The sequence below is a fragment of the Scyliorhinus canicula genome, chromosome 11 (genome assembly GCF_902713615.1).
Source record: "Scyliorhinus canicula chromosome 11, sScyCan1.1, whole genome shotgun sequence".
In the NCBI taxonomy this organism is placed as follows: domain Eukaryota; kingdom Metazoa; phylum Chordata; class Chondrichthyes; order Carcharhiniformes; family Scyliorhinidae; genus Scyliorhinus; species Scyliorhinus canicula.
Window position 1 is genome coordinate 137,468,899 of NC_052156.1, and position 25,235 is coordinate 137,494,133.

The following is a 25,235-nucleotide window of genomic DNA, read 5'->3' on the forward strand; positions in this document are numbered from 1 at the left end:
GCCCTTAGTCTTGGGTGGGGTAACTGGGTTATGGGGATAGGGTGGAGGAGTTGACCTTGGGTAGGGTGCTCTTTCCAAGAGCCGATGCAGACTCGATGGGCCGAATGGCCTCCTTCTGCACTGTAAATTCTATGATTCTATGATTCTATGAAATCAACAATAAGTAATTTATAACATTCAACTGCTGATCTTGTAAAGATTGCACAAACACTGTACAGAACAAGCAATCTGCTTTAAAATCAATAATCGTCTGAGGAGCGAGTACAGTTTCGCAACAAATTGAACTTGGTGAGGTTTGAATGTTTCCCAGGAACACTTCAATTCTCTGACTTTAGAAAGATGTGAACAAAAGCAACCTGCCGTGGATTATTCATGTTTAAAAAATTTTGAAAAAAGTCTTTCCCAATTTTCCTTAGATGTAAGTAATAAATGTTCAACAACATAGTTACTGCTAGAAACAATAAACTGTTTAAGTGGTTTCTCATTAAAACTCAATGGCTGGCGCCATTTTGAATGATAGCTTTCTCTGGGTGCCTTAAGAGCTGCCCTTTTCCGCCAGGGTTGCAAACCCTTCCAGTTTCTAAGGGAGCCTCTTGGAATTGTTCTCCCAGTTACCACTGCTAGCAACCCAGGAGAACAAAGGGGGTTTCTGTCTTCAGTAAATTTGAGTGTGCTGGGTCCCCTATCACCACAGATGCTGTCAAACCCTGGCAATACCAAGATGGGAGGGAAAAGCCCGACATGATGTTTGTGTGTGTATATGTTGTTTGCGGGGGGTGGGGGGCAGAGGATGTGGGGGTAGATCAGAAATTTATTCTTTAGACGTTACCCATTGGCTCTGCACAATTCCACTTGTCCCTTCCATTTAAATTGCCTTACTGAAGTCCCGAAAAGTGGATTGGTTCAGATCTGCCATAAAAGGGCAATGATTGTCAGGAAGGAGATGGGGGCTGAGCCAGGATAATAGTCAAAGGCAAAAGTGGCAGCAGTGATATGGAAAATACAGATAATGTGAAGGAAAAGCAAGGAGTGAAAGAGCAAATAAAAGCAGAAAATGCTGGAAAAACTCATATCAAACCAATATTTCCAGTCCTTATGACTCCTCTTCAGAGAATGAGAGAGCAATGCGGACTGTGAGGATAAGTTAAGTTGGGAAATTGAAAGGTTGTCGTTTAGTAATATTAAAGGGAAACTCCAAATACAACTTAAGAAATGGATTACCCAAACTGGTTTTGCTTCCTCAATTATGTGCAACTTAGCTCACTGAAATCTGATTATTGCCCAAAACAAAAACAAATTTTTTATTGTCCCTTAGTGATACTGAAACGCTCATTAAGGTTAATATAATATTTGCAAATAATGGACAGATACCATGGAGTTAAATTGTTATGTTATTAGTGTCACGTGCTTATATTCAATTTGATCAAAATTTCACGTGATCAAATCTCCAGGAACATATCCAACCAATGTTGCCAACCCTATTCTAACTGGTCCCGAGAAAACCACCAATCCTTGATGGATCTTTCTTTCTCTATAGAACTGGGTTTGAAGATGGGTTCAAAATCAGAGGGCAACTGCTTCCTGTGTAATACTTATTCCTTCAACATGTACTTATTCCTTCAACATGTACTTGTTAATTCTCGAACGCAGCCAGGAGCTAACCAAATAAATGAATGCATTATCTCCAGCACTGTGCTCCCTCTGCTGGGTGCACATGAATTTCTTAAACCTTCATTATGAAGGGTTTAGAATTCTTAGATTCCACTTAAGGAGTGGTTGTCCAAGATAACTAACGGTGAACAACATCACAATTCTGTTGAATCTTAAATTCAACTGTCACTCGCAAATTACAAATTGGTAAATCGCGTGACAGAAATCCACGTTTTTATGATATTTTATCATTGATTTTTTAATATTGCATTCAAAGGTATTTTATCATTGAACCATATAAGATATGTTTCAAATCCAGAAATAGCTTCATTTTGAGATACATTTATACCAGTTAATATTGTGACCTAAATGAGTGTCCGCCCTTTATTGGCGGGATTCACCCCTACCCGGCGGGGAAGGCAGTCCCGGCGCCGAGGATTGGCGTGAAACACTCCAGCGTCAGGTCGTCCGGAAGGTGTGGAATCCTCTGCACCTTCAGGGGGTAGGCCGATGCCATCGGGGTTGGCGCCACGCCAACTGGCGCAGAAGGGCCTCTGCCAGCCGGCGCGGGTTGGCGCATGCGCAGGAGGGTTCGTCTCCGCAGCGGCCATGGCGGAGGTCCACAGCAGCCGGTGCGGAGAGAAAGAGTGCCTCCATGGCACAGGCCCGCCCGCGGATCGTTGGGCTCCGATCGCGGGCCAGGCCACCGTGGGGGCATCCCCCGGGGCCAGATCCCCCCGCGTCCCCCTAAGGACCCCGGAGGCCGCCCGTAGAGCCAGGTCCCACTAGTAAGTATCAGGTCGAATGTACGCCGGCGGGACCGGCCTAAAACGGGCGGCCTATCGCGGGCCGGAGAATCGCCGTGAGGGCCACTGCTAGCGGCCGCCAACTGGCACGGCGGGATTCCCGCCCCCGCCAAAACCCCGTCGCGTAGGCAGAGATGTATATCAATTGCAACAATCAGCAAGGCGTATATGATTATGAGGGGAATGGACAGGATGAATTGGGAGCAGCTGTTCCCCTTTGTTGAAGGGTCAGTTGTGAGGGGACTGAAGGTCATGGTCAGGGACAGGAGGTTTAGGGGTTTTAGAAAGAATTTGAGGAAAAACATTTTTACCCAGAGGGTGGTGTCGGTCTGGAATGCACTGCCTGGGAGGGTGGTAGAGGGGGTTGCTTCACATCCTTTAAAAAGTACCTGGATGAGCACTTGGCACGTCATCACATTCAAGGCTATGGGCCAAGTACTGGCAAATGGGATTAGGTAGGCAGATCAGGTGTTTTTCATGTGTCGGTGCAGACTCAATGGGCTGAAGGGTCTCTTCAGTGCTGTATTATTCTGTGATCCTGTGAAGCTTTGATTTAAACAAGGGATATTTTTTCCAAAAATATACTTCAGTCATAAAATTTATATAAGTAACATTGCGTGACTATTCAATGTTGACATAAAGTGCAAACCAAATCTGTTTCCTTCAACCTTGTATGCTACTCATAATAATAATCTTTATTGTCACAAGTAGGCTTACATTAACACTGCAATGAAGTTACTGTGAAAATTCCCGAGTCGCCACATTCCAGCGCCTGTTCGGGTTAACCGAGGGAGAATTCAGAATGTCCAAATTACCTAACAGCACTTTCTTCACTTGTGGGAGGAAACTAGAGCACCCGGAGGAAACCCATTTACAATTACATTTACAATGACAGTCAATATTTACAATAGTCATTACATGTCAAAAGTACAACCCAAGGGGTTTTACACAGGTTTCGCCCCCTCGGCGTACTTTGGCAGGAGTAACTTAGATGGTGATTTTCTTTCATGTGCCTTTATGGTCCTTGCCCCTAACTTTATAAGTCCACCTCAGCATATAGCCCTGGACCTTGGAATGTGCCAATCTGCAACACTGAATCATCAATAGCTCTTTACACTGGAAGATCAATGCATTTCAGGGAGAACAAATTGCATCTTTCACTGATTTGACGATCCTCTGGCAGCAGTTGATGTTTATCTCACAGTATGTCCCTTGGACCAACCCATAGAGCATAGAATCCTGCATTATGGAGCTGCTCGGGGTTAATCTTGACAAAAACCATAGCAATGTGGAAAAGTGTGAAGTTATGCACTTTGGAACAAGAAATGGAGGCATCGACTATTTTCTAAATGGGGAAATGTTTGGGAAATCAGAAGCACAAAGGGACTTGGGAGTTTTTTGTTCAACATTCTCTGAAGGTTAACATGCAGGTTCAGTCGGCAGTTAGGAAGGCAAATGCAATGTTAGCATTCATGTTGAGAGGGCTAGAATACAGGATCAGGGATGTACTTCTGAGGCTGCATAAGGCTTTGGTCAGACCCCATTTGGAATATTGTGAGCAGTTTTGGACGCTGTATCTAAGGAAGAATGTGCTGGCCTTAGAAAGAGTCCAGAGAAGATTCACAAGAATGATCCCTGGAATGAAGAGCTTGTCGTATGAGGAACAGTTGAGGACTCTGGCGTTTAGAAGGATGAGGGGGCACCTTATTGAAATTTACAGGATACTGCAAAGCCTAGAAAGATTGGACATGGAGAGGATGTTTCCACTTGTAGGAAAATTAAAACCAGAGGGCACAATCTCAGACTAAAGGAACGGTCCTTCAAAACAGAAATGAGGAGGAATTTCTTCAGGTGGTGAATCTGTGGAATTCTTTGTCGCAGAAGGCTGTGGAGGCCAAATCACTGAGTGTCTTTAAGACAGAGTTAGATAGGTTCTTGATTAATAAGGGGATCAGGGGTTATGGGAATAAGGCGGGAGAATGTGGCTGAGAAAAATATCAGCCATGATTGAATGGCGGAGCAGACTTGATGGGCCGAGTGGTGTAATTCTGCTCCTATGTCTAATGGCCTTATGGTCTTATCTTTTCCCAGACATTTTTGCAAAGGTACATTCCAGAAGGTGGTGAGTTAGTCTCTTTCCCACCACAACTGCCTCATAGGCAATGTGCAGAGTGTATGAGGCATTGGACGTGCAGAAAGGCTTTTAAACAAGAGGTAACATTCCATCAGAGTACTGCTTTCATATCATTCATAGAAAGTAATTCACATCTCTTAGACCTGCTGCAAGCAGCATACTTTTAATTTGTTTTTGTTGGTGACATTTGTACTGGAGAATAGAATATTCTCAGCACTTTTTGCATCATGTGTCAGTATACAATTCTGAGGTCAGTTGCAGTACAGGTTAATTGAAGAATGCTGCTTCAATTCAGCCATGGTAGTGCATCTTAATAAAAGATTAGAACAGCCATCTCATTAACTGCACCAATTTGTGAAGTTACATCTTCCTATCTGCTGGCTAATGCCGAGTTTGATAGCCAATTAAAGTCTGATTACAGCGCATTTCCTGTTGTAGATATGCTAAGAACTGGTCTGTAACAATGGAACTCGTTTTAGTTGTGAATGAGCAGAGACTTTCGCTCCATTAGTACAGATAGGGGGCTGGATTCTCTGGTAACCCCAGCTCATGTTTCTCAGGAGCGCAACGGTCGCTGGAATTCTTTCTCCCGCCGCTTGTCAATGGGATTTCCCATTGAAGACACCCTATGCCGCTGGGAAACCCGCAGTGGGGATGTCCTGCTGGCACAAGCAGAGTATACCCCAGAGAATTCCGGCCCCTGATCTCAGCAGTGATCCCCATGGATGTAGACCAGTTGTGTTCTGATGGGGCTCCCTCCTCCTTCTGTTGATATGTTTTCCAAGGATTGGAATAACAAAAGCAATGAGAACAACATGATCAAAAGTTCAGCTGGGAGGATTAGGACAAATTTGATTCATCAAATGAATAAGACATTACTGATCAGGTCCTTTGCATCTTCATTGAAACTTCTTCCTGTTGATCTTATTTAAGTTGTCTTATTTTAGTTGGACCTCATAATTACTCCCCAAAAGGTGAATTCCGATATTAGGTTCAAGTAGGATAAAACTTGCAATTTCTCGTGCAATGTTCATGACTGCTCTCCCTGTGGTGCAGGAAATAGTTAATTTGTCTCCATGCCAGTGTACTGCAGTGACATTGAGTGTACTTTTAGTTGATTGGATCGTAGAATAGGTACAGAACAGAAAGAGACCATTCAGTCTGTTGTGTCTGTGCCTGTTCTCTGCAAGAGCAATTTAACTATTGATACTCCCCCTGCCCTGGAAGGGGCAGCACGTTGGCAGAGTGGTTTGCACTGCTACCTCATCGAACCAGGGAGCTGGGTTCAATTCCAGCCTAGTCTGTATGGAGTTTTCACTTTCTCCCTTTGTCTGAGTGGGTTTCTGCCGAGTGCTCTGATTTCCTCCAACAGTCCGTAGATGTGCAGGTTAGGTGGATTGGCCATGATAAAATTGCCCCTTAATATCCAGGAATGTGCAGGTTAGGTGCAGTTATGAGGAAAGGGCAGAGGAGTGGGCCTAGGTAAGGTGCTCTTTCAGAGGGTTGGTGCAGTCTCAATGGGCTAAATGGCCTCCTTCTGCACTATAAGGACTTTATCATACTCTACCCATGTCCACTACCCCATCCATCACACCCTATCCCCGTAACCGCACCTAACCATCTTTGGACACAATGGGACAGTTTAGCATGACCAATCTATCTAGCAGCAGCGTGAACCACTGTGCCACTGTGACACCCCAATATTTATGGTTCTAAATTATTTTCTCTTCAGGTAATTGTGCAATTTCCTTTGAAAGCCACAATTGAATCTTCCTCCTCCAAACATGCTCAGGCAGTGCAGTCCAGATCCTAACCACGAACTGAGTAAAAGGGTTTTTCCTCATGTCAACGTTGTTTCTTTTGCCAATCATCTTAACTCTGCTTTCACTTGGAGGAAGGGATGGCGCGCATCATTGGGTGCACCTTTAAACGTGTACCTTTGTCCTTTGTGAATATAGCAAAAGCTCTTACCTACGAAATGTGCTCCTGTCAAAATTGTTTTGGCAATTTGAAAGCATTTATCTGCAGCTGATTTTAATCTTTTTTTTGGTCCGCAAAAAATAAAATCAAAAAGCTTCAACTTAATCTCAACAGCAGTTCTTCTCTGAACTCTCAAAGTGTGTTATTTCCTGCTAATCGAGTTATATGACTTCTGCCATTTGTAGACCAGTTACTGAACCCAATTTGTGTGGATTGAAAGCAGTTCTGGCTTTAAGCCACGGAGCGTCAGATATTTCTCAGATCCTTTCCCAAATCAAATTTAAGCCAGTCTCATCGGCTGACAGATAATTGCTCCTCTCCTGAAGCAAAATCTAAAATCTTCCTGCTCTGACAATACTGTAAATATTGAGCATGGAAGGTCCTTGCTTGTGAATTGAGCAGCATGTTTGAAAAGTGTGTCAATGATTCACATTTGCTGCAGTAAATTTGTTTATTTTCCCCCTGAAGCAATCGCAGAAGCACGACCATCATGTAAATGTATTTCAATGAACCTCTCGCTGCAGAGACTGCTCAAAGTAATATTTATTGCAAACACATGTGGCAGACGTGGAGATGATCACACCATGGTTACGGAGCCAAGTTGCACGAGCAGCAAGAACCCTGTATCATTTGTGCTACGATTCCCTACTTTCTTACTCAAAGCAAAACTGAAATGGTTGCAGAGGCAAATGTGCACCACAACGGGCATCAAAAATAAGTAGCAAAAATCATTGTAATATCTCTCCATGTTTTTGTTAATTCCCTGCTCAATGATAATTAAATTCCGTTTTGTGCCTTGGCATTTCTGAATGACTTGATGGCTTTACTCACTATAAAGTAACAGAAAATCATTTTGACAGATATTTTGTGAATGACCTTGACATTTTGAAAGGTGAAGGAACCGTTCTATAGACAATGGGTTCTGCCTTTCATCTGAGCGTTTCTTGATAGTTTTTAATAAAGGCTCATAGATCTATGATCTATGACGATCTATGATCATAATCCATCACAGAATCTTTGGTGTGCAGAAAGAGGCCATTCAGACCATCGAGTCAACACTGGCTCTCTGAAGGAGCATTCTACGTACTCCCACACCCCCACCCCTATCCTTGTAACCTTCCACATTTTTTTTTCTTGCGAGCAGTCTGATTCCCTGTTCAAAACTCGATCAAACCTGCCGCCACTATGCTCTCAGGAAATCTGTTCCAGATGCCAAACCCTCTCTCAGTAAAAAAAAACCTTTCCTCACATCCGACAATTCTTTGACACCCAATGGCAAATGGAGATCTGGAAAAGGAGGCTGAGAAAAGAAACATTAGCAATCTCAAGTCCAAGGATCAATCACGCCGAGAATGATGCACCGGCGCGCCTAATGACGTCAGCCGCGCATGTGCAGGTTGGCCGGCGCCAACCCGCTCATGCGCGGTTGCCGTCTTCCCCTCCGCTGCCCCGCAAGATGTGGCGGCTTGATCTTGCGGAGCAGCAGAGGGGAAAGAGTGCGTCCCTTTGAGATGCTGGCCCGACGATCGGTGGGCACTGATCGCGGGCTAGTCCCCTCCCGAGCACGGTCGTGGTGCTCACGCCCCTCTCCGCCCCCCACAGGCCCCCTACTCACCTTTTGCGCCATGTTCACGCCAGCTAGGGCAGCACGGTGGCCTAATGGTTAGCACAACTGCTTCACGGCGCTGAGGTCCCTGGTCCGATCCCGGCTCTGGGTCACTGTCCATGTGGAGTTTGCACATTCTCCCCATGTCTGCGTGAGTTTCGCCTCCACAACCCAAAAATGTGCAGAGTAGGTGGATTGGCCACGCTAAATTTCCCCTTAATTGGAAAAAATAATTGGGTAATCTAAATTTTAAAAAAAACATTAAAAAAAAATGTTCACGCCAGCAGCGACCAGGTGTGGTTGCCGCCGGCGTGAACTGGTCGGGAATGGCAGGCCGCTCGGCCCATCCGGGTTGGAGAATCGCCGGTCGCCATGAAAAACAGCGGCACGCGATTCTCCGAGCGGCATGTCACAAAACGCGACACGCCATTTTGGGGAGGGTGGGAGAATCGCTGGGGGTGCCAGAGCGGCCCTCCCGCGATTCTCCCACCCGGCGTGGGAGCGGAGAATCATGCCCACGGGCTCTAGGATCGGGCTCATCAGCCATGCAAGGACCCATCAAAACAATGTTTCTTATTTTTTCTTAGGTGGACGGTCATACTTGTTAGTGAGTGATCACCAAAGACAGAGAAGGGTCTACATACTACACCAATCAATGTTATTGTGCCTTTTTCATTCCTAACCTCTCATGGAGAGGTTCTGTCCTTGATCTCTCAGGAACATGCTGACTCTCCAGTGCTGTAATGTCATCTTTAGTCAATGCTGCCAACACCTCCCTCCCCTTTCTTCCTTTCCTGTCTCTCTCAAACACATCCTAATACTCAGGAATATTTAACACCTAGTCCTGCCCTCCTTTGAGCCAGGTCGCTTATAGCGATAGTTCCATTTTTTCAACCTGTGCCTGTAGTTTACCAATCTTATTGATCGCACTCCTTGCATTCACGTACATACACATTAACCATCATTAAAAGAACAGGCGATGTATCCATTCCCAGTAGTGGAGCATTGCTCCAATGTTTTGCCATTGAGGCTGTATTGTCCAAATGGCTGTTGTTCCAATTATTCGCTGCCAACTGCACACACAGTGTAGTGTTTCCCATATCCCAGTCAGTATTTGATGTACACAAATAGAATCCATTACTGGCAATATTCCATTTCAGGCTCCCTTTGAAATGCTTTTACGAGACAATCAAGTATTACAGTCAAATTCAGAAAGTATTGTTTTCCCTATGCTTTACACTATTGTGTACCATCTTTTGAATATAACTTAAGAAAATGAGCTCTTAAGTAATACTTGACACTTTGAGTCGAGAGAGAAGTCAGAACAATAATACAGCATTACAAAAAATGACAAGAGACCGGGAAGAATCTGTTGGTGTTCCATGGTATCCAAATACATTTCCAGGCTTTTAATGTCGGTAATAATGATTAATTTACAACATAAAAAATTATTCACTGATATGCTGGTTCCTTTTGGAAGTTTGTTTTTATAATAGGGCATTTATTTGGAGCAGATTTTAAGGCTGGATTCTCCAGTCCCCCAGCTGTGTATTTCTTTGTGGCGCGCTATTTGTTGGCGGTGGGAATCTCGACTCCTGCCGCTTGTCAATGGTATTTCCCATTGAAGCCACCCCGTGCCACCGGGAAACACACAGGCAGGGGTGCACTGCCAGTTAGACCAGAGAATCCTAATAGCCTTAGATTTTATGCGTCTACGTTTAAAACCGTAAAGCAGAACTCTCCCATCCGAGGACTAGGTCCCGTGGCGGGGTGGGAGCAATGAATGTTTCCCGCTATGGAGTTTGCAGGACAGGCCCCCCCCCCCCCCAAACCTGGTGATTTGCAGCCCCCCCCCCCCTCACAGCGATTCTCCAGCTCGCGATGGGGCAAAATCCGCTACTTCTATGCCAGTCCCGCCGGCGTAAATTGAACTAGGTCCCTTACCGGCAGGACCTAGCGGCACGGGGGGGGGGGGGGGCACGAGGTGATCTGGCCCCGGGGAGTGCCCCCACCGTGGCCTGGCCCGCGATCAGGGCCCACCGATCCGCAGATGGGCCTGTGCCGTGGGGACATACTTTTCCTACGCGCCGACCATCAGCCTCCGCCATGGCGGACGCGTAGGTGAAACCCACCCCCCCCCACCGGGGCGGCCTGACGCTGGAGTGGTTCACGCCACTCAGTCCCGCTGGGTCCCCCCGCCCCGCCGGGTATGGGAGAATTCCGCCCCTTAGCTCTACTGCAGATATCTTTCTGGCCTTTCACAATCCAATGCCTTTTCACATCTTTGTGACTTTACTGAACAGCAATCTGTTCTGGTTCCCAGTTTCTTCTGTTCTGTTAACTACAGACTTCTTGAAAAACTCTTCTTAATTTCTCTAGTTTCCTTATTAAGCTGAACTTTAGGTTTCTGGCATCTGTTACCTTAGCCATTACTCCATAATTTTCTTCTAGTATGGCTCAGAGAGATGTTCCCCCTTTAGCTTTCTAAACCAACTGCTTCTAGCAGAGCTGTGAGAGCTGCCTTCTCTGTCACTACCTATGTCCCACTGCAGTCAAATTAGCAAAACGAAAATTTAAACACTTCTCTGCCTTACAAGGGCCCAGTTGCTAAGCAACCATTGCTGGTATACTTATTCTTCACACTGTAGCCCTCTCTGAACACAATAAAATCACAGCTGGAATTGAAACTACTGCCCACACATACATTCACCTTTGTCCACCTTTGAATCTAACTATAGGTTTTACCCTTCCGGATACAGAAACTTTAAATTAAAAGCTAGAATTTATTCTACTGTTTACCAATACAAATATAAATTCCTTAAAATTACCTTTCTTTTTCCAACGTTTGTTAAATCAGCAGGTTTTCTTGTTTTAGCAATATGCTTTTCATTATTTTAATATTTAGTTGAAAGGAATTGCTATGCTTACTGTAAGAAGCGGGATGGACGATACATTGTGACTGACCAGGTGTTGACATGTTTAGCTGAAAAAAATATTAAATACAATTTTTCCCCTAATTTTTATTCTCAGTGGTAAGGTTGACATTTCCTTTCTACCTTTTTAAAAAAATTTAGATTACCCAATTATTTTTTCTATTAAGGGGCAATTTAGCATGGCCAATCCACCTACTCTACACATTTTTGGGTTGTGGGGGCGAAACCCACGCAGACACGGGGAGAATGTGCAAACTCCACACGGACAGTGACCCAGAGCCGGGATCGAACCTGGGACCTCAGCGCCGTGAGGCAGCTGTGCTAACCACTAGGCCACCGTGCTGCCCAGGTTGACATTTCCAGCTCTGATCTTGACATGATTCTTCTGCATTGACTTCTTCTGCACTACATACAGAAAGAAGGGAGCAATTGCATTGCCCTAGCTATTTATTTCTTCTGTGTGTCTCAAAGAGCGTTACAGTCAATGGATTGTTATTGAACTACAAATACTGTTATATAGGCAAATCTGGGAGTGAAGTTGCTGACGGTAACGTCTAACAGTTTGCAATGAGATAAATGGGCAGATAATCAGATTGGGCGTTCAACCTCAATGTTGCTTTTTTTTGAAAAACGTCATGGGACTTTTCTTTTATTGTCACCTTAGCAAACAGTGTGCTGTGTGAAAGATGCCCCCCCGCCCCCTCCCCCCCCCACCCCGCCAATTTATTGTTGTCTCAGCACTAAACCGAAGATTTAGTCTTAATTATCGGCCATAACTTCCTGGCTACCCAACATCACATATGTGGGCAGGGGTTACCCAATGATGTGCTGGGGAATCCCTCCTGGAGTGGAACCTAAGGCTTTATCTGGCAATTGTCCAGAAGGGCTAACTTACCCTGGAAAATTGCACTGGGCTGGTAACCATCCAACAACGCAATTGAAATCACTAACATTGGATGGTTCTGCCAGCTTTACCCTTGTAGTTACTCTGAAAAGAAAAAAAGCACTTCTAACTTCACAGCAGCTAAACCCCCACACCTCCGATTTCCCCCATCGCCCCACCCCCACCCCCAGGGGACTCTTCCAGCACCCCTAACCTTCCAGAGAACCCCCACCCCGATCAAGCAGCGGACAACATCCCATCCCCACTGATGACCGGGCCTCCCCAGCCCCACTCCCCCTCCCCCATTCATGTATCTTAGAAATGTACCTTTCCCCTTTCAATAGTTCCTTTAAACTCACCTGCTCCAATGGCAGATAATGCAATAAAAAGGGGGATGTCCTTCACTACGCTTCTTTTGCACTTTGCTGCTGGAGCCCCTGAGCTGCTTCGCTGTTTAATTCTCCCCCAGGAAGGTCGGGCGAGACGGGTGCTTTGGGGTTTGAGCGCGGGTATGTCTCCATGGAGTGGCAATCCCGAATTCCATGGAACTGCAATGCATCATTATGGGGCAGCAGGGTAGCATGGTGGTTAGCATAAATGCTTCACAGCTCCAGGGTCCCAGGTTCGATTCCCGGCTGGGTCACTGTCTGTGTGGAGTCTGCACGTCCTCCCCCTGTGTGCGTGGGTTTCCTCCGGGTGCTCCGGTTTCCTCCCACAGTCCAAAGATGTGCGGGTTAGGTGGATTGGCCATGCTAAATTGCCCGTAGTGTCCTAAAAAAAGTAAAGGTTAATGGGGGGGGTTGTTGGGTTACGGGTATAGGGTGGATACGTGGGTTTGAGTAGGGTGATCATGGCTCGGCACAACATTGAGGGCCGAAGGGCCTGTTCTGTGCTGTACTGTTCTATGTTCTATGTTCTATCAGCAGTACATTAAAGATGAGACAATGGAAATATGCTACTTGGATCAACTAGTCTGCTTTGGAGTTATATATTGAAGAAAGCTTATTGCGATACAATGAGTATTTTCTTCTGGGTTGTTTAGAGCAAGCAATACTTTACATTTCCTGCTAGCTATCAGTTACTGTTTGGAATTTGTCAACTCTCCTGTTCATATCTGGACTGGACTGTAAGTGGACTGGCTTTTATGATCCAAAGGATGTATCTTTATTTCCTACCATATATGGGTTTAGTTCTCAGGTTTTCTTGTTTTAATAATAGGCTTTTCATTATTTTAATAATATTTAGTTGTAAAGAATTGCTGTGCTTACTGTAAGAAATGGATGGATAATGCATTGTGACTGACCGGCAGTTGACAACTGAAGTTCAATGTAATATGTCTTTGCTCCAAAGAACTGCATATTTTGTCTCATCTGCTGGCTTGAGAGACCTTGTGGAATATAACAGAGGAGCTTGGAGCTGAAGGTAGCAGTGTTATCAGTTCTGCCATCCTTTTCAATCTGTGACCAAGTTATTGCAAACCATTTAGCATTGTCAAAGAGAGATGGATTTCTTCATTACTAATATCTTGACTATTCTGTTTATTTTCTAATCAATATTGTTTGGTGTAAATAATGCGATTCAAAAATGCAAAGTATATTGAGATTGGACATAACTATAATAAGGATGATTTTCCTCTGCCCCCCCCCCCCCCCCCCCCACCCCCCAACTCCTGCATCCAATAGGTGCCCCAGAAATTGCAGTGCAGAGCTACAATAGGCTCTCACCTTGTCTGCACCAGAATTAGGCCCTTATGTGAACTTCCTTTAACAGCTTTCTGATGTCGGCACAATAATGCAACAATGGAACATTTATTCTTATTTAAGAAGTTTAGAGTACACAATTATTTTTTTTCCAATTAAGGAGCAATTTAGCATGGTCAATCCACCTTCCCTAAACATCTTTTTGCGTTGAGCGGGTGAGACCCACGCAGACATGGGGAGAATGTGCAAGCTCCATACGGGCAGTGAACTGGGGCCGAGATCAAACCGGGGTCCTTGGCGCCATGAGGCAGCAGTGCTAGCCACTGTGCCACTGTGTTGCCCTTGTGGAAAATTCATACTAATGGAAGTTTCAAACCTCTACACTTGGATGTCGAAAAACTATCAATTGTGGGCAAGCAGGGCAGCACGGTGGCACAGTGGTTAGCATTGCTGCCTATGGCGCTAAGGACCCGGGTTCAGATCCCGGCTCTGGGTCACTGTCGGTGAGGAGTTTGCACATTCTCCCTGGTTTCTGCGTGGGTTTCACCCCCACAACCCAAAAAAGATGTGCAGGATAGGTGGATTGGCCACTCTAAATTGCCCCTTAATTGGAAAAAATAATTGGGTACTCTAAATTTTTTTTTTAAATTGTGGGCAAGCTGCTATTAGTTTAAGCTGGCACAACTGATTGCAGAGCTCTGGGCCAGGATTCTCCGCGCCCGCGATGGGTCGGAGAATCGCCGGTGGCGCGGGAAATTCCGGTCACGCCACTCCGACGCCGGGCCACCGATTCTCCGCCGTCCGGAGATCGGCGCCAATCGCGCCCGCGCGGTGGCGTGGCATGGTCGGGGACTGGTGAAATAGGCTCCCGCGGCAATTCTCCGCGGGCGATGGGCCGAACTCCCGCCAAGTCCCGCCGCCGTGGTTCAAACCTCGTTCCACCCGGCGGGAGTTCAGACCCGCGGCTGCTGTGGAAATCCTGGTGGGGGGGCGCAGGTAAATCTGACTCCGGAGGGGGCCTCCATGGGGTCCAGTCCTGCGATTGGGGGTTTCTGATTGCTGGCCGGCTGTGATCTGGAGGGTGCCTACCTCCTTCCACGCTGGCCTGCTGTTAGGTCCCTGACATGTTGCTCCACGCCGGCGCGGAGACGGCCGGCATGCGCCGGCGTGCAGAGCCGCCTTTCGGCATCGGTTCAGCGCGCAGCAGTCCAGTGCCGTGCTAGCCCCTAAAAACAGGTGAATCGCTGGGCCAGGAGGCCCGTTGATGCCGGCATACACCACTCAGGTGTTTACACCGGCATTAACACTTGGCCGAGATTTCGGAGAATCCCGGCCCTGATTTCAACGCTCTTTATCTTAAGGTCCAAACTGATATTGTCAAGACAGACCTTGTGAGCAAAAAATGTTTTTGGTACTTTGTGTTTCCCTGTTGGAAATGCTATGCATCGCCACAAGGCCTTACCGACACCACGTAACTTTCAGCCACAAGGGGACCAGGTGGGGGGGGGGGGGGGGGGGGGGGGAATCATAAGACAATGCCCAAAACTACACCCCATACACCCCAAAAACATTTGCATCAGCATACAGAAAAAAAAGGGGGAATGAACTGCACCCACCGAACGCCCAGGGAGTGGTCACCCCAGAATTTATATAGTACTGATTCAATCAGGCACATCGCACGAAAGAAACAGGGTCCACACACCCCAACAGTGCCTGTAGGCACAAAACGTGCAGCCATGCAGCAACATCAGTACTCATGTAAAATACCTCTGTAGTCCATCTCGTAGTCCCAACCATCATGGAACAGTCTTTCAAAATCAAAGGCACACTCACAAACCCTGAGGGCAGGTGGCGGCGTAGGTTATTGTCACTGGACTAGTAAACCAGAACCCTAGAATAATGCTCTGGGGTCCTGGTTCGAATCCCACCACTGCAAACGGTGAAATTTAAATTCAATAAAAATCTTAAAAGTCTAATGATGACCATAAAACCATTGCTGATTGTCGTAAAAATCCATCTGGTTCACTAATGTCTTTTAGGGAAGGAAATCTGCCATCCTTACTTGGTCTGGCCTGCACGTGACTCCAGACCCATAGCAATGTGGTTGACTCTTAACTGCCCCCTCAAGGGCAATTAGGGAAGGGCAATAAATGAAGGCCCAGCCAGTGACACCCATGCCCCATGAACAAATTAAAAAAAACATGGCTAAAATCAATTTTTGGGAACATGGCCGACAGCTCCAATTCATCCTGATCGTCAATGAAGTAAACGACAGAGGAGAGTCTGAAGACTTCATAAGAAAGATGTTTATTCAGCATAGCTGCAGTATTTACACAGGACCCAATTAAACATCTCCAGGTCCTCACTCCGTTCTGTCAGCTGCTACAGCCGCTGACCTGTTATACTAATGCTGATTAACTCACAACCCAATCAGCACTAGCGAACAGTCATTCCCAGCTGGATGAGTCCCATGCAGGGTTATAACACAAACGTTAAATGGAAAACCCTTCAAGTGGATTTCAGAGGTCCCATAATATTAATCAAAGAGTTTGTCATGGTGTATTGTCTATCCTTCTGTCATCAACTTAGACAAACAAAAGTATTCATCTCACTGTTCTTTGTGGGATATTGGCATTCAAAACTAATGTCTGAAAAACATTACTGACCGGAAGGAAATATTAATTTGTGAGAAATGTGTTGATATTTTTCGCAGACGTGCAAGTTGATTTAAAATGCAAACTTCCTCTCCTTGTAGTGCTCCTTCTTTCTGTTCCTGTGTCTCCCTCAGCTATTTCTCTGAACTATCAGTTAGGGGTTAGCCCTTGTTGAGTCTAATGCACAGTGGTTGAGTCAATGAAAATTATAAATGAAGTATAATTAATGGGCGGCACGCTGGCACAGTTGTTAGCACTGCTGCTTCACATCACCAGGCACCGGGTTCAAATCCAACCTAGGATGACAGCATGGACTTTACATTCTCCCTGTGTCTGCGTAGGCTTCCTCCGGGTGCCCCGGTTTCCTCCCACAGTCCAAAGATTAGGTGGAATGGCCATGCTAAATTGCCGCTTAGTGTCCTGGGATGTGTGGGTTAGCTGTGGTTATGGGGATAGGTGGGGGAGTGGGAGTCAGGTGGGTGCTCTTTCAAAGGGTCAGTGCGGACCCGATGGGCCAAATGGCCTCACTCTGCACTGTAGGAATTCTATGTTGTATTACAACAATAATAGAATTTTGTGGTAGTGATTTTTTAAAAAGTAACATTAGAAACAGCTTCTGTTTATTAGAAGAAAATATACATAGGGCGAGATCTACCGGACGCATTACGCCAGAAAAGCAGTGTGGCGTAGCTGGTAGATGCCGGGAAATCCCTCTTCCAGGATCTATCCGGCTCGCCACGACTTGTGCGAATCTGATCTCGCGAGACTTCGCAATGCGACTCTCACCCATTGTGGGCGGGTCACTTTCTGCTAAATCTGCATATTAGAGTAAGACAGCATTCCCGAGATCGAATCAAGACCTTGGAGACCTTGGGCGATCGCTGTTCAGTGCTGGTCTCCACAAATGGGACCAGACAAAACGGCACACATAGGGGTCTCTGAGGGTTCAGAGGCAATCAGGTGATTGCCCTGGGCACTGCCAAGGTGCCCAGGTGGCACTGCCAGCTGGCATAGCATTACCAAGGTGCCAAGCTGCCATTTCTTTGCACGATGGGGATCGGGCCCAGGGGTGCCCTGTGCGGGTGTAATTGCGGGGGAGGAGCGAGGACATCCCTTATAGGTTGGTTGGTGCTTGAGGGGGGTTTGGGGGTCACGTCGGAGTGGTCGAGAGATCGGGATGCCATTTTTAAATGGCGTTCCGATCTCTGCCTCCAGCGACGATTTCTGGCTTGCTGATCTCCTCAGTGCAGAAAATGGGACTAAGTGCAGCGTCAGCTGCATATTCCCCGCTGAGGCCCCAGATCTACTTGAATGGCCATTGGATAGAGTGGTGATTCTTGGTGCTCCGGGCGTTTGGAAACACCCAGCTAAACACGTGCTCTGTGGGACTCTGTCCCCATTCAAGTAGATCGCGTCCATAATCTTGACCCACGGAAAATTATTTATTAATTTCTGTAATTTCCAGCAGCATCACCACTGCTCATCCCACCCTTTACTCTGACTATGGATGCCTACATATTCTCTCCCACCATTTTGTATCAACGGGCGGGATTCTCTGACCCCGGGCCGGGTCGGAGAATCACCAGGGTGGGGGTGGGTGGAGGGGTGTGGGGGAGGGGGGGCGATTCACGGGACGCCAGTCCGCTGATTCTCCGGTGACCGGAGAATCGGTGCCATTGGCCCCGGTGCAGTGCCGATCGGTTCTCTGCGCAGGATGGGCCGAATGGCCGGCGAGATAGGATGAGTCCCGCTGGCGCAGTTCACGTAGTCCTACCTGGCGGGACCTCGGTGTCCATCCTGTGGGGGGGGGCGGCCTGGTGGGGGGGAGCAAGGGTCTGACCCCGGGAGGGGAGGGGGGGCCTCCGCTGTGGCCTGGCCCGTGATCGGGGCCTACCGATCGGCGGGCCAACTTCTCCTGCTGGAGGCATCTTTTACTCCGCGCCGGGCCCTTGTAGCTCTCTGCCATGTTGCGTCGGGGCCGGCGTGGAGAAGGCAACTAGCACGCAGGCGTGAGTTTGCGCCGATCGCAACGCTCATGCGCAGACCAACGGCGCCCGCTTGACGCTAGTATCGGCAGCTGGAGTTGTATGAGTCACTCCAGTGCCATGCTGGCCCCCTGAAGGGCAGCCTTTACGATGGGGTCAAGACTCAGGATCAGAGAATCCCGCCTAACATTGCTGACGATGCCTTCAAACAGAAAGGCCCAGCTCTCTGGAATTTCCTCTCCCTCACTCTCCTCCCTAAAATTCATTACTTCAACCATATTGGAACATAGAACATAGAACATGCACTGAAGAAGGAGACCATTCGTCCCATCGAGTCTGCTCCGACCCACTTAAGCCCTCACTTCCATCATATCGCCATAACCCAATAACCTCTCCAAACCTTTTTGGACACTCAGGGCAATTTAGCATGGCCAATCCCCCTATGGATTGTGGGATGAAACTGGAGCACCCAGTGGAAACCCATGTAGACACGGGGAGAACGTGCAGACTCCGCACAGGCAGTGGGACCCTGGCGCTGTGAAGCCACAGTGCTAGTCAGTTGTGCTGTCATGCTGCCTGTGTTTGGTCACCTTTCCGAATATCTCAGTTACTTCAGCGTGCATTTTGTTCCCCAGGTAGTTATGTGAATTGCTTTGGAATGCTTTTCTACATTGACTTATTTGGAGATTTCAAAACTTTCCCGTGTCTCGTGATGCACGAGGCAGAAAAAGCATGGTGTTATATTTATTTCCATTACCAGCTTTTCCTGGAACAGGTCACTAGCCTGTCGCCAGAGGTTATAGTTTGAGGGTTGCCACTCCGCGTCAAGCTGAACTGGAAACTCGTCCATTCCTGCTGCCTGCCTTGGACATATTGGAAGGATTTTTAGGTTGATAATCAACCTGTCTGACCATATTCCAAATGCATCTTCCGTGACCATCAAGTCCTGAAGTGAGACTAGACCTGTGGCTTCTGGCTCAGAGGCGGTGAAATGATTCACTACACCAGAAGACCTCCTATATTCGACATTGAAGGTGCTATGTGAATGCCTGTTAATGTTATATACAGATTTGCTGTTTTATACAGAAACAACATCAAATCACCCTACAAAATATTTAAAACCTCCATCAGTGCAAAGGATTCTATGTAATTTGTTATAATTGCAAGAGCAATCAGGGTAATTCAAGGTGCACTTTTCAGAAATTGCTACATAATATCTCAGATCGGTCTCTGGGAAAAGACTAAAATACGTTTGCCGGCAGCAAAGTTAACAAGATGTCTTTTGTGTTTTCTTACAGAGACTTGCGGATTCTGCCGAGAATTCTCAGGCAATGCATGCTTGGAAAGAAGAATTTGGGGTAAGGCCTCCAGTCTCCTTTTGTTTCACACTGTGCCCTGGTGACCCTTCAGCTTCCATTCTGCCTTGGGCTTCCCAGTATTTGTAGCCGGGATCCACAATTGATGTGCACAATGCATGGTGATTGAAAATCAATGCCTGTCTCTTTGTACTTGGTTTTGAGAACTGTTCAAAGCCGTTGAGGTGTGACTAGTTGTCTGTCATCCATCAATGCAGCAATGACCTACTTTTCAGTATTAACTAAGACTTTGTTGTTACGGCGTCTGTATTGATCGATCCAAGCACAGTTAATTATTAAATGTAGGATCTCTTTTCAAAAACAATCTGTCAGTCAGTTCTGTACATCTGAAACCAATTGACTGATATTTCTGTTTGTTCAGATGCTCTGATTTTAGTTGAATCCCCTTGCCAACTCCACCCTGCCCCCCGCCTTCTCCATTTTCTCTGCTCCTTTTCTGTAGGTGCTTGGGTAGGTTTTCCTGTCCATTAGGCCGAGGTGAGGAAAAGTGGCCAGCATCCCATTTGATCAGGTCTCTGAGTTATGTTGCCCAGGGTTTTCCAGAGGGTCTTAATATGGGATGGGGTCTTTGTTTTATGGGCTTAAATGGGCAGGAGTGTGTCCGCGTTTGGACTAGCCCTTTCACCTTAATTTCCTCTCATTAACCCTGGCAAAAAAATGGAAGTCAGGCTTACTCTCTCTTAATCCTTGGGGGAGAGGGGGGGGGGGGGGGGGGTGTCCCAGGAACACCTTGAAGATTCCCGGGTGTGCTGTGTTCCTGACTGGGGCTCGTCAATAGCCATAGCAACCTTGCGTATCTTGTCTACTTTTTTATTTCCTTCCGACATAGCAAAAGCCTGGCAGCCAATTTAAACCTTGATGTGATGGACTGGCTTCAGACCAAGAGCTCACTGTGGGGAATTGAAGCTTACTAAGAATGCAAGTGCATGAACCTTTCTCTGATATATTGTGCAATTAATATCAATGGATATGAATGCAGATGGAATTTCAAACAGACACAAGATACTGCGAAAAGAATGCACAGTATCTGCAGCACGGAGGATAATAATGGATTGATTTCAAAACTAACGCTGTTAGTGATTCAAATAAGATTGGAACCTTGAAATCACTCCCATAGAATCTATTGTTCATCATGATGTAGGAAGCAAGGGCATAGGGTTGCTCCATTTTGTTTTTAAAATGGTCGGCAAGTGAAATAATTGCTGTGCACATTGATGGTGCATGGTAATAGCCAGGATGGAAGATATATGACATTAACAAAATTTAACCTTAGCGAGAGATAAGATAATTGGCTGTTACTAAAGGGTCAGTTTATTTTGTGCAGTATTGGTCCATTGAAAATAATTGCCAGTGTCCTGTTTAGCTTTGTACCTCCAATCATTTTAACGTCCAATGGATTATCCATTAATTGTAGTTTCTCATATAAATTACCGAGGTAGAAACGCATTCGGATCATGGAAGTGAAAATATCTTAAGGACTGTGTGCTCCCACATGGTTGTCAGTAATAATTGCGTTTTCCAGTGACCTGGTGTTCTGCCTCATCTTTTGGTTGTGGGATGGAATTCTGGCAGTTCCCAACCCTCGAACCTGATTGACTTTGTGCAAAGTGATTTTTCTCATATTTCATCTGCCGTACTTCTGCAGACACCTGTGACAAGCCAGTCTGTGTGACGTGCCTATCTCTGCACGATCAATGAGTGCCATTCAGGCCTGAAATATGAGGTTGCCTGATGAATGCAATATAGCTTTTATTTATTGCATGGATCATTAATTAGGATGTAGAGACCCAAATCCTGTCTGCGTTTATGCAGTTTGGAACGCTGGCCCTTCTGTCAGTGTTTCAGTTTCAGTTTTGTTCTTGTGTCTATTGGATAGATTTTTTTAGTTGTTGTTGTTAGTTCAGGTGACTGACAACAAAATATTACCTGCTCATTAAAAAAAAATAACCTTAAGAACTGTCATTGGCGAGCTTCACAACAAAAAGATGTAGGGCGTGATCCAACGGCTACGCTGCACCGGAAAAGCAGCTCGCTGTGGCACAGCGTGGCCAATGAAAGCTGGGAAACCCTGCTTCCGGAATCTACCTAGCTCACCGTGCCTCAAGGGATCCAACGCAATCTTGTAAGACATTGCAAGGGGAATTGGGCGGGATCAATTTTTGGCAAATCTGCATATTCGAGCGTGGCAGTTAGCCTCACTAATGTGCAGATTCCCGAGGTGTCTGAGGCTTTGTGATTCATCCCCTTCGCCTCAGAGACCTCGGGCGCGTGCCTTTCAGCACTAGTCCCCACAAATGGGACCAGACGGAACGGCACTCGTGAGGGTCTCCCAGGCAACTGGATGCCCCCTAGCTGCATGCCCTTTGGGCAGGGTGGTTCCATTGCTCTGCTGGTGACAGCTTGGCACCCTGTCAGTGACAGCCTGGCACCTTGGCAGTGCAGCCTGACACTGCCAGGGTGCAAGGTTGGCACTGCCAAGGTGCAAAGCTGACATTTATCGGGCTGATTTCATCTGTGGGAAGTGCACCCAACTCCAGCTCCTCAAAAACCGTGTTAGGGAACTGGAGCTGTAGCTGGATGAACTTCAGATCATTCGGGAGGCAGAGGGGGTCATAGATAGAAGCTTCAGGGAGGTAGTTACACCAAAGAATAAAGATAGATGGGTGACGGTGAGAGGGGCTGGGGTAAGCAGTCAGTACAGGGATCCCCTGTGGTCGTTCCCCTTAGTAACAGGTATACCGCTTTGGATACTGTTGTGGGGGATGACTTACCAGGGGTCAGCCATGGGGTACAGGTCTCTGGCACAGAGTCTGTCCCTGTTGCTCAGAAGGGAAGGGGGGAAAGGAGTAGAACATTCGTCATTGGAGACTCCATAGTTAGGGGGATAGATAGGAGATTCTGTGGGAACGAGAGAGACTCGTGGTTGGTGTGTTGCCTCCCAGGTGCCAGGGTCCGCGATGTCTCAGATCGTGTTTTCGGGATCCTTAAGGGGGAGGGGGAGCAGCCCCAAGTCGTGGTCCACATAGGTACCAACAACATAGGTAGGAAAAGGGATAGGGATGTAAGGCAGGAATTCAGGGAGCTAGGGTGGAAACTTAGAGCGAGAACAAACAGAGTTATTATATCTGGGCTGTTACCCATGCCACGTGCTAGCGAGTCGAGGAATAGGGAGAGAGGCAGTTGAACACGTAGCTGCAGGGATGGTGCAGGAGGGAGGGTTTCAGATTCCTGGACAATTGGTGCTCATTCTGGGGTAGGTAGGACCTCTACAAATGGGATGGTCTACACCTGGACCAGAGGGGTACTAATATCCTCGGGGGGAGGTTTGCTAATGCTCTTCGGGAGGGTTTAAACTAGTTCAGCAGGGGATTGGGAACCTGAATTGTAGCTCCAGTACACAAGAAGCTGAGAGTAGTGAGGTCATGAGTAAGGTTTCAAAGTTGCAGGAGTGTACCGGCAGGAAGGAAGGTCGTCTAAAGTGCGTCTACTTCAATGCCAGGAGCATCCGGAATAAGGTGGGTGAGCTTGCGGCATGGGTTAGTACCTGGGACTTCGATGTTGTGGCCATTTCGGAGACATGGATAGAGCAGGGCGAGGAATGGTTGTTCCAGGTGCCGGGGTTTAGATATTTCAGTAAGTTCAGGGAAGGTGGTAAGAGAGGGGGAGGGGTGGCATTGTTAGTCAAGGACAGTATTACGGTGGCTGAGAGGACATTTGATGAGGACTCGAATACTGAGGTAGTATGGGCTGAGTTAAGAAACAGGAAAGGAGAGGTCACCCTGTTAGGGCTTTTCTATAGGCCTCCGAAAAGTTCCAGAGATGTGGAGGAAAGGATTGCAAAGGTGATTCTGGATAGGAGCGAAAATAACAGGGTAGTTGTTATGGGGGACTTTAACTTTCCAAATATTGACTGGAAACACTATAGTTCGAGTATTTTAGATGGATCCGTTTTTGTCCAATGTGTGCAGGAGGGTTTCCTGATGCAGTATGTAGATAGACCAACAAGAGGCGAGGCCATATTGGATTTGGTACTGGGTAATGAGCCAGGACAGGTGTTAGATTTGGAGGTAGGTAAGCATTTTGGTGATAGTGACCACAATTCGATTACGTTTACTTTAGCGATGGAAAGGGATAGGTATAAACCGCAGGGCAAGAGTTATTGCTGGGGGAAAGGCAATTATGATGCGATGAGGCAAGACTTAGGATGCATCGCCTGGAGAGGAAAACTGCAGGGGATGGACACAATGGAAATGTGGGGCATGTTCAAGGAACAGCTACTGCGTGTCCTTGATAAGTATGTACCTGTTAGGCAGGGAGGAAGTGGTCGAGTGAGGGAACCATGGGTTGCTAAAGCAGTTGAATCACTTGTCAAGAGGAAGAAGGAGGCTTATGTGAAGATGAGATGTGATGGTTCAGTTGGGTCGCTTGAGAGTTGCAAGTTAGCTAGGAAGGCTCTAAAGAGAGAGCTAAGAAGAGCCAAGCGAGGACATGAGAAGTCTTTGGCAGGTAGGATCAAGGATAACCCTAAAGCTTTCTATAGGTATGTCAGGAATAAAAGAATGACTAAGGTAAGAGTAGGGCCAGTCAAGGACAGTAGTGGGAAGTTGTGCGTAGAGTCCGAGGAGATAGGAGAGGTGCTAAATGAGTATTTTTCGTCAATATTCACACAGGAAAAAGACAAAGTTGTCGAGGAGAATACTGAAATACAGGCTACTAGACTAGAAGGGCTTGAGGTTCATAAGGAGGAGGTGTTAGCGATTCTGGAAAGTGTGAAAATAGATAAGTCCCCTGGGCCGGATGGGATTTATCCTAGGATTCGCTGGGAAGCTAGGGAGGAGATTGCTGAGCCTTTGGCTTTGATCTTTAAGTCATCTTTGTCTACATGAATAGTGCCAGAGGACTGGAGGATAGCAAATGATGTCCCCTTGTACAAGAAGGGGAGTAGAGCTAACCCCGGTAACTATAAGCCAGTGAGTCTTACTTCTGTTGTGGGAAAAGTCTTGGAAAGGTTCATAAGAGATAGGATGTATAATCATCTGGAAAGGAATAATTTGATTAGAGATAGTCAACATGGTTTTGTGAAGGGTAGGTCGTGCCTCACAAACCTCGTAGATTTCTTCGAGAAGGTGACCAAACAGGTGGATGAGGGTAAAGCAGTTGATGTGGTGTATATGGATTTCAGTAAAGCGTTTGATAAGGTTCCCCACGGTAGGCTATTGCAGAAAATACAGAGACATGGGATTCAGGGTGATTTAGCAGTTTGGATCAGAAATTGGCTAGCTGATAGAAGACAAAGAGTGGTGGTTGATGGGAAATGCTCTGACTGGTGTCCAGTTACTAGTGGTGTGCCACAAGGATCTGTTTTGGGGCCGTTGCTGTTTGTCATTTTTATAAATGAGGTGGAGGTCATTTATAAGAAGGATGGGTGAGTAAATTTGCAGATGACACTAAAGTCGGTGGAGTTGTGGACAGTGCAGAAGGATGTTACAAGTTACAGAGGGACATAGATAAGCTGCAGAGCTGGGCTG

The 25,235-nt window shown here is 46.7% G+C and overlaps 1 protein-coding gene across 14 annotated transcripts in view; it reads left to right on the forward strand.

Annotated features, from left to right (window-relative positions):
- Positions 1-25,235, forward strand: part of LOC119973412 (voltage-dependent calcium channel subunit alpha-2/delta-1) — a 726,559-nt gene that overhangs the window by 217,408 nt on the left and 483,916 nt on the right. For all 14 annotated transcript variants that reach the window (XM_038811471.1, XM_038811473.1, XM_038811472.1 and 11 more), the window contains exon 4: positions 19,630-19,689. In XM_038811471.1, coding sequence (XP_038667399.1) covers positions 19,630-19,689 — 60 coding nt within the window. The remainder of the gene's footprint in view (positions 1-19,629; positions 19,690-25,235) is intronic.